Here is a 13,328-nt window from a genome sequence, read left to right as displayed (position 1 = left end):
GCATTGGCAGGCAGATGCTTAACCACTGTGCCACCAGGGAAGTCCCTCAAGTATTTCTTTTTAATAGTGGTTAAAATTGGCAAGTTGCTCTGTGCCAAGTTGTGATAACAAATACCTGCCTTTTAGGAGGCTGTTTAGGAGAGTGGTTAAAAGTCCAGAGTTGGCTGTGGACCCCTTACTGAGTGCTTTAGACAAGGTCAGGCCCTTTTGAGGCTTGGTTTGCTTAATTGTAAAGGGACAATAACAATAGCTGACTCGTGTGCTTGGCTTCGTGACCGATGGTGAGTTACTTCTTACTAGCATTGCCCACTGCCATTGCTTTTATGTAGGTTTCATTTTAGCCTGCTTTACTGAGATAACCCCTTGACTGATTCCCCTAATTCCAGTCTTAGCCCCTTCCCATCCATTCTGCATTCTGCTATCTGAGTGATGTTTTTAAAAACAAATCTGATCACATCACTCCCTTACTTAAAATTCTTTAATGCAGTGATTCTTAATCTGTGTGTGTTTGTGTGTGATGGACCCTTTGGATAATCTGATAAAAACTGTGAACCTTCTCCCCAGGAAAATGCCCTAACATAATAAATTTTGCATGTAGTTTTAGGTGGTTCACAAATTCCTTGATGTCATCCTTGGATGCCTGATTGAAAACCTTTGCTTTCATGGCTTTCCATTACCTTCAGCTTAAGGCCAAATTCTGTTACACAAATGAGAAAACCCAGATAAGCAGAAGGAAGAGAAATGTCTGTCCAGCTACCTGGAGAACCACTTTCTTTCCTCACAGTTTGTGTCTACAATTTAGATATTTTCTATCCTCATCTCTCACTACTTCCCAGCTTGCACTTCATGCCCCAGCCCAACATAGCTGCCTGCTTTCCTCTCAAAGGAATATGTTGCTTACCACAATACTTTCTTAATTGCCTGTTTATATATTTATCTTTTTTATTTGGCTGAACTTCTTGAAGGTGATGATTATTAACTTTTATATATTTAGAATCTAGAGCCTAATTTAGGGGTCCACACATAGTAAGTATTAGGTAAATGTGTGGCTAAATAAATGAATTACAAGATTTATACTCAGGCTTCCCTGGTGGCGCAGTGGTTGAGAGTCTGCCTGCCGATGCAGGGGACACGGGTTCGTGCCCCGGTTCGGGAAGATCCCACATGCTGCGGAGCGGCTGGGCCTGTGAGCCATGGCCGCTGGGCCTGCGTGTCCGGAGCCTGTGCTACTCAACGGGAGAGTCCACAGCAGTGAGAGGCCCGCATACCGCAAAAAAAAAAAAAAGATTTATACTCATATATGAACGAAAAGGAGAAGAGGAGAAAGAACAACAAATTATCCAGGGTTCCAACATCCAAATGCAGCAGCTGTTAACATTTCTGTGTCTGCTGTGACCTTGCATGGATAATGTGTACCTTCCAGAGCTCAGCTCCCTCATAGATAATTTGGGGATGAGAGTCATTGTGCTTTCCTACTTCAGATAGACATTATGAGTTTAATATATGTAAAATTCCTAATTAAATCCTGTTAAATGATTCAATCTTGAGATTATTAAACATATTAAATTTTCACTACTTTCTGCTATTTTCTGGACTTGCCTTTACCTGCCCAGTTCTGGCAAATTAGTATATATGTCTCCTTATTCTTCCTTCTCTAGAATCTTATTTGGGAGGGTTTAAGAAATTCTTCATGTGATTCAACCTTGTATTCTCACGGAACTTAGCATAGTGCTTTGTATGTTTAATGCCTCTTAATACCACTATGTAAGTTAATTTGTATTTTTGGAAGAGAATAGGTGAATAGTTGATATGGTACTTTTTGTTGTAGTGTTCTCCTGAGGAACAAACTGAAGATCAGAGAGAACAGTAACTTACTAGACTCTAAACTCTAGACATACAAAAATTAATACACAGTCAATACCTTCAAGAAGGTGTAAGATTCCAGGGCTAGCCAGTGGCAAAACTGAGACTAGAATCTGGGTCTTTTTCCTCCAAATCTTCAGCAGTACCATGTTGTCTTTCTCTTGGGAAGAACCGGCAAAGGTTAACTGAAGTGGCTGTGACTTTTTTTTTTATAAGAACTCAAATTCTGATAGAATTTCATGCTGCCTCAGGTTTGTGCATTTTCCCTCCATTTTTGCACCAAGGCTTTGTGTGTTTATTTCTTATTCTCCTTGAAGGAAAGGGCTTTGAATGACTCACCCCTTATCTCTTGTTTACTTCTCAAAAGGAAGAAGGCAAGTGGTGAATGGGAAAGATGTCAAGTAATAAAACTTAATTCTTGTTTGTAAGGCCGTAATGATTACTTTAGTTCTTTCATCTGGCTGTAAGAGGAGATTCATTATTGAAATACCATTGAATAAGCTAACTTGGGTCTTACTTTGCTTTATTTTTAGGATAACCTCTTCAAGCCTCACTGTTTGAAAGTTGGGCTTTTGAATAAAAACATCACATTTAGAAATAGTTACTAATAGTACTCTTAGTTACTAATTTCCCTTCTCATTCAGCCATTTCTTGATAGCTGCTTTTGCCCCAGATTGATTATTTGTCTGGGAGAAAAATCTTCATAATCTCTTGTGTTCAGCATCTTAAGGGAGATTATGGGCAGAGTCTTTGGATTTTTTTTCTCCTTTGCAATTGACTTGACCTCCTTTTGACTTTAGGCAGGCTGTTAAAGCCTGCTTGTTACTTGAAGCAAGATGTTTGATATACTTCCTCTTTCCCTTATCACACAGATGCTTTTGGACTCTGTTAGCATATTGCCCAAGACAGAATTAGGTTTATAAAGGCACAGATTAAACGTTTTCTTTTGAAAGTGGTTTTTTATAGTTTAAGACTTCTCTAAGAGCAAGCTCTTGCTTGTTTGAGGATTGTCTAGTAAGTTTTGACAGCTGTAAGTAGAAGCTTACAAAGCTCTCACATACACGATGAAGAAGACAGGTTATTAGACACAAAGGTCTTCTATGTACATGGAAAGCTAATAGCTATCAATTCTTAGGCAGAAACTAGCAAATAATAACTGAAGGGTAAATGGGTTTCATACTGAAATGCTAAGTTTCCATTATCTATGCTTGCAGTTTCATCTTTTGAAAGGGCTTTGTGATGCAGCTGCTAATTCTGATTTCCCTACTGCTGGAAACAAAGCCAGGGCTGCTCCAGTCAGGCTGTCAGGAGTCCAGAGGGTGGGAAAGGGAGGCAGCCGTTTGTAAAGGAGGACTAAGTGCAGCTGCTTATTTTTGAGTCTTGAAAAATAAATTTGTACTTTTCACATTAGCAATTCTGGGTTTTGTATTGTTTGTTCAGTTTTAAGGGGAAAGAAAAAAAAAACCCAAACATTTATTTCTTTTCCAGCCATGAAGAGGGACCCACCTCTAAAAAACTGAAGACCGAGGGAGATGAAGCCCACTTTAGTGTTTCCAGCCTGGCTGAAGGCAGTATCACCCGTGTAAGCAGAACTTGTCGGGTGTGCTCCCCTCTTTCAGGAAGGTTGGGGCTTGGGGAGATTGCATCAATTTTTGTTAGTCTTTTAACGTAGCACTTTCCTTGGTCCTTTCAACATATAAGCCATACATGTCCATCCCACACTTTTTCCTTTAATTATTGTCAGTGAATTACCTATAGAATTATTTATATTGATATATAGTACATAGAGCACTATATAGTATATAGAGCGTGAAACATCACTTTCGTAGAGTTTTTTTGGTAACTTCATTTTGCAGCTTTCTGTTTAGTCACAATGGTAGGATAAGTGTGGGGGGGTTAATGATACGAGTCTTAATCTCCAAGTATGTAAGCTTTAAGAGTATAATTCTCTTTTTTCTAATATACAACTTCATAACAGTTTTCACTAGTTTAGGATTTCCCCAAACCAGGTATCCTTTGACACTTGAGATCTTCTTTATTTAATGGGATGGTTTTTGGAACTTGAATGTATTGCCTTGTTTTAAGTGGCATTATTTTGAATCAGTGGATCTTAAAAATTGTCCCTTACTACTAGCCAAATATACTAGGAAGGATAGCTAGCCCTAGGGCATACCTTTTCCCCACCTGAAAAAATAATGCTCTCAGAAAAACTGAAAGTCTGAAAAATGATTTGGATTTTATTTCAATGTCTTGTAGTAAAGGAAAAAACATCATGACCTTATTTATTCTGGGAGCTTTTCTGACTGCTATATACCAGAGTTGACTGGAAACTTTAATACATTTTGTACCAACATTTCCCAGCCATTGTAGAATCCCATTGTCTTCTCCCCCTCGAGCTGAACTTAAGCCCTATTAAGGTTGGGATCGGAAGGTAAAAGACATAGGTATGATCAGAAAGTGCCGTATAGTGTGGCAGAGCTTTTCTTCTTTGAAACTTTCCCACCTAGCACTGATTTGCTTTTACTCTGGGGGACATGTTTAGTTTGGGCATGTTTGAATAGTCTACCAAAACTTCAATGCCAGAGGGTCAGCAGCAGCCCCCAGGAAGGACAGTTCAGTGAATTAAGCATCAGGCTGTTATTTCTCGTGTCATCTTAGTGGAACAAAGGTATTCTGAACTGACCCTGCACTGCAGAATCCTCCCGTTCCTAATTGGTTGGGTGTCAGGATGGACAGGCAGTCTGCCACATAAAGCCTTCCAACTGGGCCGCCTGGTGCTGGGTGCCTTGGGTCATACTTCTGACCCATCCGGAAAGAAGTCAGTTTGCATGAGGAGAGGTAAGTGAAAATACGGACAGAGGACAGCCCTTTGACCACAGGAATCCACTAGCTTTTAACAGATCCGTAGAAATGAAAATGAACAGAAAAGGGCCTTCACTTTGTCGTTGCCTCTATTTTATGAGAACACACTTATTACATTAAGCTGTCTTGTCTTGCCTGGGTGCTGCCAAAAAGAGAAGTGACCTGCAGTTTCATTGTCTGTGGGTGTGTTCTAGGTTGGAAGTGTGAATCCTGCTGAAAACTTCCGTGTTCTAGTGAGGCAGAAGAAGACCAGCTTTGAGGAAGGTAAGAGATGTGCTGTAGGCTTTGCAGTTAAGGAAAAGTGGTTAATTAGGTTAACTGATTTAAGCCTAGACTAGTAAGTGTCACCTTTGGTCGTAATGCCTCATATAGCCGTTTCCTTTCCTGGTGGATCTTTGTGACTGTCCCTTGTTAGTAAGCTCACCGAGGTAACATGAGCACAGGAGGGTAAACTCAGCACAGGGCTGCTAAACAGAGACGAGCTAATTTGTAGGTCTCCCTGTTAAGAAAACTGGGGGCCAGAATCTTGGAGCTTTTAGTTCCACTTCAGTGAAATCCTTTGGGAATAAAACGTTTTTGTGTCATATCTTCCTATTTTCTGAGACATATAATTTTTGTTCTCTCCTAATAAGAGTTTCAGCCCCTTGACAGTAATCTCGGAAAGACCTTACTGCTGCCCTTAGATTTGATCCTTCTGAAATTGACCCTGTCCTCACATTTTTCTTTTCAGATATAACCTAGAATTCCATTTAGGCTTGAGCTGATATTAAAACAGCTTTGAAGGATGGATAGAGGGTCTCAGACTGACATTCATTCACTTGATTGCATTCAGGTTCCTGTTCATTCACCTTTAATGAATGGCAGCTGGCAATTGTAATCCTGCAGGTTTCTGTATATAACAGTATTGCATTCATTATTGCTACCCAGGGTCAGGACTGCGAGCTGCCTTCTCTGAGTGTTTATGTTCATGTGTGCACAGAACCTTCTCTTCCAACTTCTTGGCATTTTGGGGGAAATGAGTCCTAAATGCCTAGAAACACTACAGCTCTTTAATCATCTATAGTACCTAGCGTAGGTCTAGGGGCCTTACCGCTTAGAGTGTGAGAATCCTAGCAAGATGCCTAGACTTCCTGTGCTGTTGCCCAAAGGCAGTTATAACCAGCTGAGAGCATATAATCTGCCAGGCCAAATCTTGTTGGTGGGAACACAGAGGCCAAGCCCATGAGAATTTCCTGAGGAAGACCAGCTCCATCCTCATGGTAATCTGCATTCTTTTAGGTGGGGTGTGTACATTTTGTGTTCTGAGAATGGGGAAGAGCTTTTTGCCTTGTTAAAGACTGACGTATAGAAGAAAACCTTGAGTTTTAACATAAAACAAAACTACATATAAATAGAAGGAGGAAATCTAAAATTAAAGTGACAGCTTCCAGAAGGATTGGGGGAAACAGTACTTCAGAATTTCTCTCCTTCTAATACTGGGTTAATCAAAGGAGGCTTTCACAGCATTGAACCTGTCTTGTCTCTTAGGCTGCATATGTGACTGTGTGTTTGGAAGGGGGCAGAAACACCGCTGTGACAAGTCAACAAACTCGGTCATCTATCATGGTTGTTGTGTTTTTGAAGACAGATTGAGGCCTTCTTATCTTGTGATGATATGTTATGGATTACATCAGCCAAAGTCAAAGGTCGTCCCTTTGGAAGTAATTGGTCTTCCTGGTTGGTGTGGGTGTGATCTCTTCAGGGACCTAATGTAGCATCATCACCATTATAAAGGCAGCCTACTAGTTAGTTCAGGTCATTGTGCTGGCATCTACTCTTTGTCTCTGTTATTCCACACAGCGGTCCTGCAGAGTCACGTGAGCAAGTGGAGAAAGTAGTAGAGCTCCAACAGCTGGTGTCAGAATTTTCTGAAAAAGAAAGTTATGTTTATTGGGAAAATACTTTGATAAGTCTTTGGGGTAGAGACTGAGTCTGTGTCCCCAGGCTTGGTTGTTGGCCAGTGCTGGGGTTCAGAGGAGGGGGAAGCTGCTAGCACCATAGAAGTGGAAAAACTGGAGCTAGTTCAGGAGGGAAGGGGGTGAGGAGAACAGGTAAGAGGGAGAGGAAGTGAATGAATTTATGTAAGGGCACAGCGTTCTGCAGTACGTTCCCAGCTCATGACTGCAGATACTCGGTGTCAGTAAAACTCTGGAATGCTTGGCTGGAGTGCTCCATCTGGGGAAACTGGTGAGGAGGCAGTTTGGGGTCTGAAAGTCCTTCAGGCAGAGCAGAGAAAGCTCCTGAGAGCACCAGAGGCCAGAGTCTAAAGAGGTCATGAGAGAGTAAATTCCTGAGAATTTGCTTACATCTTAGGAAAACAGTGTTTCTCCTAGACTAATTGGGGATTTAAAGCAGTCTTGTGAAAATAACAAGGGCAAGTGGCCCCTCGATGGCATATAGATTATAATAGGTATTATTATTCCCATTTTATAGGTGGAAAAACTGTAAAACTGGAAGAAATGAACTTCCCCTCCAAATCACACAGGGATTCAAATCCATGTCTCCTTCAAATACTGGATTTTTCTACCTAGCAGTACTATTTCTCCTGATTCCTAATGCCTTCCTTTCCTACACGCTTCTTTGTTTAAACATTATAAGGTCAAGCATCTCAAACCTTGTGCCCATAGATAGGATTTTTGATGAGTAGACGGTTCTTTTCTGTTGAACGTGACTGCATGCTGGCACATTGTAGTGCTGTGATGGTGGATGTCCCTCTGTACCTCCATCTGGGACTTATCAGTCAGAGATCTCCAGTGACCTCACAAAAGCAGACTTTCTGCAGAGCTGCAAGAAAATGGGACTGCCCACTTGTTAGCAACTAGTTCTGTTTCATGGTCCTAAATTGGCTTCCCTTTTTTGCTTCAAGCTCCAGAAATTTTGTTTCTTCATTACTTTTCTACCTTTGTTCTTCTACTTGGATATCTCTTTGCTAAGCTCTTTGTGAGCCAGGACTCACCTTGCAAGCCCAAAGTACCCCTCCAGACTTAAAGCTGCCTCCCTGATATTGGCCTTCTAGAGGCAGAAGCCCTTCTCTTCTCTTTAGTGTATCTGTTTTTTAAATTCAGTTGCCAAAAGCATGATTAATATTAGATAGTTTTACCCTTAGTTAGAACTTGGCCCTTTCACCTATTGTTACAAACTAAAATATGGGTGTAATTCCTTTTTACCTGTACTAGTAGCAGAGTCATACTGAGAGTATTGTGACCCTATCCCCTTGACATCAGCAGTAGGCAGCTACACATTTTCTTATCTAGTTTTTGGTGTGAGGGATGTTTCTTGTCCTACGATTATTGGCATAGAGTAGATAACACTGAACCCCAGGAATGTGTTCTTTCTGGCTGTTGATGCTTCTCTAAGATGTCTTTGATTCTCAGGTGTTCTTCTTTTTCTGGTCCCTTTCTTTCTCCCTCACTACCCACCCACTCTTCTATTACTACAGCTTTAAAATAGAAAATTCTTGATCACAGCTGTATATATAATAATAATCATCGCTCAGTTGTGAAAGTGGGGTTGTTTCCCTCACATAGTATTCGTAAGCACATCGGCACCATCATCTGTGATGTCTGTTGTGTGTAGTTGTGGATTATTGGAGAACCTGAGTCCACAGAGTTCTCAGAGACTCCTCAGCAGTGACAGGGTGGCAGAGCTCTGTTCCACCAAGCTGAATTCACAGGAGCCTGATTGGTTGAAAAGCCAACCTGTCAAGAAAAGGCATCCTAAGTAGAAGTGGTATGGACTCCTATTCGGGGTCTGTTATTTAACATTAGATTAATGTGCAGTGAGTGTAATGTGCACACATCCGTTTGATAGATGATGATGACTTTATTCTGTGGCTACTGAGATATTTCATTTTTCTCACATCTCTTTCCTCTCTCTCGCTTTGTTTGGATCACATCTCATCCTCAAGTCTGCTGCCTTTGTTCTCTAACCTATCTTATTCTCATACATCAAACAACATCCTTTCAATTTCAAAGGACATTTCTTAAAATTCACTTCTGCAAGATCTCCCAAAATTAGGCAGAACGTTATTACCACAATTAGTAATAAAGTTATATTATTCAGCAAAGTCAAATAGATAATTTTTTTCAACTCTGTGGGTAGAGCAGTTTACTTACACACATTATATGATTTTCTGCCATGAATCAAGCCTAACCTGTGGATTCTCAAGAGTTGGGATCTAGGAGAAGTTTCGTGTGTGTGTGTGTGTGTGTGTGTGTTGTGTATTTTCTCTTTTTAATGGCGTATTCATCTTGGCTATGGATTACGTAACCCATTAAAGCTCTTTCCAGATAAACATAAGAAGATAAAAATATGGCCTTTATTGTTTTGCACAGAGCTGGTAAATTTAAGAAAAATAACCTCCATTAAATACCTTGAACGTCTTGGAAGAAGGATACTAAATACAAACAGAAGTAAAATTTTAAGTATCTTTAGCTGTATAAAAGTTTTGTTTTGTTAACAGTTTGACGTACTTTCTTAGTCCTTTCCCAAAAGAGCAGTGATCCGTCTACTCACAAGAGAGAAAATACATGATTACATATTCTAGAGGTTTAGTCTATACTTCTATATTTTTTATTAACTATCTTGTTCTTCACTGGTTTTCTTTTTAACTTGTCTAGTTTTAAATTGTTAAACTCCAGAACTTGATGATCCAGGCTTATTTTACACCTCACTTATCAATGACAAGTAGTCTCATTTGAAAACAAAAATCAGTTTATTTGGAATTGTAAAGGATACCTACTAAAAGGGTATGTTATTATTTGACATGGTAATTGTGTGTCAGTGACCCTTAGGGTCTTGTTCATCTTCCGTGTGGCATGGATTGAGGCCCAGAATAGTTGAGATGACTTTCCACGGATTATTGCAAATATGCAGTCAGATTCCAGAGAGCCAGTTCTTGGCCTCTTGTGGCTTAAACATCTTCATTGGTTGCTTACATTTCATTAGACAGCACAGCACTGCTCTGAAGCTTACATTTTAATATAATAAAACTCATTAACCAAATAATTAAAATGAAATCATTGAAATGAAGACAAAAAGAAAAAATAAAAAAGACATGGCATAGAAATCAAAGACCGTCATATACACACAACCACTTTATAAGTAAGTGTTTTCAGTTTTCACAATTCTCCCTAAAAGGCGTCTGTCCATTCTTACTCAGCTTCTAGCATCTTTTCAAATTCCTGTCAATCTGTAGATCAGAATATCTCTAATTACAGAGTATGGCTCTTGTAAAATGTAGCCTGGCTGTCTGTTAAAAAAAAGAGAGCGTACAAATCCTGTTTGCTATAGGTAAGCTCTCTGTGAGCACCAAGATTTCTTCCTGAGAGCATTAAAGGACGCCTGTATGTGATACACGACAGCATTTTCATTCTCCCAGTGTTTTGTTTTCTCATGCCAGGTGGTAAAGTTGCTTGCCTTAAACCTGCTGAGTATTTTTTTCCCTTTTTATGTTAAAAATAGAAAGAATATTTTTCCCTCTGGCTGAAAATTTGGAACTCATATGAATGCTTTCCCTGTGTCAGAACAGCTAGAAGAACAGAGTCCATTCAAGCCTGCATTTAACGTAGTGACCCACTAGCTTGCTTTGATGACCCGTGCCAGCTGCTGGAAACACGGAATTAAATGATGGGTGCTTTGGAGAAAGGGTGTGTTACCCAACTTGCTGTTGGAGTTCACCCTTGCAGGAAGTGCTAATGAGAATGATTTGTGAAGCAAAAAGCTGTTGAAGTACTTACTCACGGCAATTTGGTTTTTTCTTTATTGCCTATAAATTCATGGTGCATTCATGGTGCATGGTAGATCACTGTCATGCAGGGCATTGCACTTGGTTCTCCTTGAATTGGAGAATTGTCTTCACGATTGTTTCTTAAGCCCAGCTGGTTGATAAAGGAAACTGATTTCAGGTTGTGCTGATGTGCAAACTGCTTTCATCAATGACTTAAAGTGACTGCTTGTGGCAAACAGCAGAAGCTCTTAACCAATTAAGATGTTTAGGAAAGGATGTTAGGCTTTTGTTAAAATAGTAACTAATGGGCTGAAATGTGTTAAGAGGAACCTAGAAACAGCTTGGAGTCCCATTTAAAGGCAATAAAAGTATTTTGGTCCCCTCCCCCTTTCAAATTATAAGCGCAGGGCAAAAAGTATGCTTACACAGAAAGAAGTGGCAAGTATAATTTGGTACACTTAGTCCTGTCTGTTCCCATGTCTACATAAAATTTTTAAAATGGCATACTAGTTTCTTTGGTCAGAAAAGGGAGAGAAGTTTGGTTCAGATATAGAACACAGTTTCAGCAGGGCTTGAGAATATTATTAGTGTAGATGTCCTTAGACATAAATTAACTTTTTTTTTTTTTGCAGTTTCTTATGGACAGTTGCAGAAAAATCTTTAGTTAATAGTTATGATTAAAGACTCTGCTGTGGATTGAATTGTGTTCCCCCCAAAATTCATATATTAAAGCCCTGACTCCTCATGTGATGGTATTTTGAGATGGGGCCTTTGGGAGGTCATTAGGTTTAGATGAGGTCATGAGGGTGGAGCCCTCATGATGGGATTAGTGCCCTTATAAAAAGAGACACCAGAGTTTGCACTCTCCTCTTCTCTTTCTTGCTCTTTTTTTTTCTCTGTGATGTGAAGGTGACTGTCTGCAAGCCAGGGAGAGAGCCCTCACCCAAACCTGACCATGCTGGCACCAGCTTCCAAACTGTGACAAAATAAATTTCTGTTGTTGAAGGCAGCTAGCCCATGATATTTTGTTATGTCAGCCTGAGCTGACTAATACAGGCTCATTTTCTTTTCCTTTGTCAGATTAAACTGCTGAAATCCTGTATTTTATCTCTTTATGTCTTTTAGTGGTAATGAGATGCAACTCTAACACTCAAGCTAGTCACTGTATTTCATTGGTAGGCCATTGGAGTCAGGAGCCATTTCTTATATGAGAACTATCTAACTGTAATTCTCTTGCCCTTGGAATCTTGTAGTGTTTCCTTGGGGCATTGAGGATAAGATTTACTGTGTGAGCTTTTCAGCAGTTATTCTATAAAAGAAACATCTAGTGTCTCCTATCTGTCTGTGGTAAATCTCCACAAATCTCTCAGTTAAATTGCACTTATTTATTGCCAGTTTTTAAATAGTTCATTGAAGTATAATTTTCTACTATAAAGTATACTCATTCTAAGTGCAATTTAGTGATCCTTTATAAATGGAAAAGGTTGTACAGTCATCACCACAACCCAGTTAAAGAACTTTTCCTTCAACTCCAGGAAGTTCCCCATGGCAGTGTGTAGTCAGTTCTTTTTTTCCCCACCACCACCTCAAGCAACTATTTTCTGTCTCTATAGCTTTGTCTTTTCTGGAAATTTTACGTAAATGGAATCACTCAATATGCAGTGTTTTGCATCTGACTTCTTTTACTTAGCATAAGGTTTTTGAAGTTTGTCTATGTTGTAGCATGTATCAATAATTGACTTCTTTTTGAGCTGAATAATATTCAGTTTTAATGAATATGCCACAGTTTGTTTATCCACTCGCCAATTAATGGATATTTGGATTGTTTCCAGTTTTTAGCTATTACAAATAATGCTGCTGTGGATATTTGCATACAAGTCTTTGTATGTTTTCAGTTTTCTTGGGTGGGAGTGGAATTGCTGAACCATATGGGAAGTTTATGTTTAACTTTTTAAGAAATAGCCAAACTCTTTTCAAAAGTGGCATACCATTTTATATCCCCACTGGCAGTGAATGAGGGTTCCACTTTCTCCACATCCTTGATAACCTTGTATTGTCAGTCTTTTCAGTTATAGCTATTTTAGTGCGAATGTGTCAGTGTATCATTGTGGTTTTAGTTTGCAGTTTCTTAAAGACTGCTAATGACGCTGACCAGTTTTCATGTGCTTATTAGCCATTCATATATCTTCTATCTTGTTTATCATGTTTTTATTCTTCTATGGGCTGTCATATTGTTGTCATCTATAAGAAATCTTTGCCTAGCCCAAGTCACAAAGATTTTCTCCTGTGTTTGCTTTTGAAAGTTTTAGGCCTATAATTCATTTTGAGTTGATTTTTGTAAATGGGTATTTGGTAAGTGTGTAGGTTCATTGTTTTTCAGAGGGATAACTAATTGTCCCAGCACCGTTTGTTGAAAAGACTGTCCTTTTCCCATCGAATTGCCTTGGCACCTTGTTGAAAATTATTTGACCATAAGTGTAAGAGTTTATTTCTGTAGTCTTTAATTTAATTACATTGATCTATACCTGTCCTTCACTAATACGTTGCTTTGTTTACTTTAGCTCTATAGTAAGTTTTGAAATACTGTATCATAAGTCTTCCAACTTCGTTCTTTTCTAAAATTGTTTTGGCTAATCTAGGTCCTTCACATTTCCATATAAATTTTAGGATCAGCTTTTCGATTTTTTAGGGATTTTGATAGGGATTGGCATTGAGTATATAAAATAATTAAGGAAGAATCTCCATCTTAACAATATTGAATTTCCTAATCCATGAACATGGATTCTTTTTCCATTTATTTAAATCTTGTTTACTTTCTCTCCATAGTGTTTTATAG

At 39.2% G+C, this 13,328-nt stretch overlaps 1 protein-coding gene across 3 annotated transcripts in view; it reads left to right on the top strand.

Moving 5' to 3' along the window:
- Positions 1–13,328, top strand: part of XRCC5 (X-ray repair cross complementing 5) — a 98,266-nt gene that overhangs the window by 50,975 nt on the left and 33,963 nt on the right. For all 3 annotated transcript variants that reach the window (XM_073807291.1, XM_019938960.3, XM_019938959.3), the window contains 2 exons: positions 3,352–3,445; positions 4,920–4,989. In XM_073807291.1, the coding sequence (XP_073663392.1) occupies positions 3,352–3,445; positions 4,920–4,989 (164 nt within the window). The remainder of the gene's footprint in view (positions 1–3,351; positions 3,446–4,919; positions 4,990–13,328) is intronic.

The sequence above is a fragment of the Tursiops truncatus genome, chromosome 7, assembly GCF_011762595.2.
Source record: "Tursiops truncatus isolate mTurTru1 chromosome 7, mTurTru1.mat.Y, whole genome shotgun sequence".
NCBI classification, from domain to species: domain Eukaryota; kingdom Metazoa; phylum Chordata; class Mammalia; order Artiodactyla; family Delphinidae; genus Tursiops; species Tursiops truncatus.
This window is presented reverse-complemented; position numbering and strand designations above follow the sequence as displayed.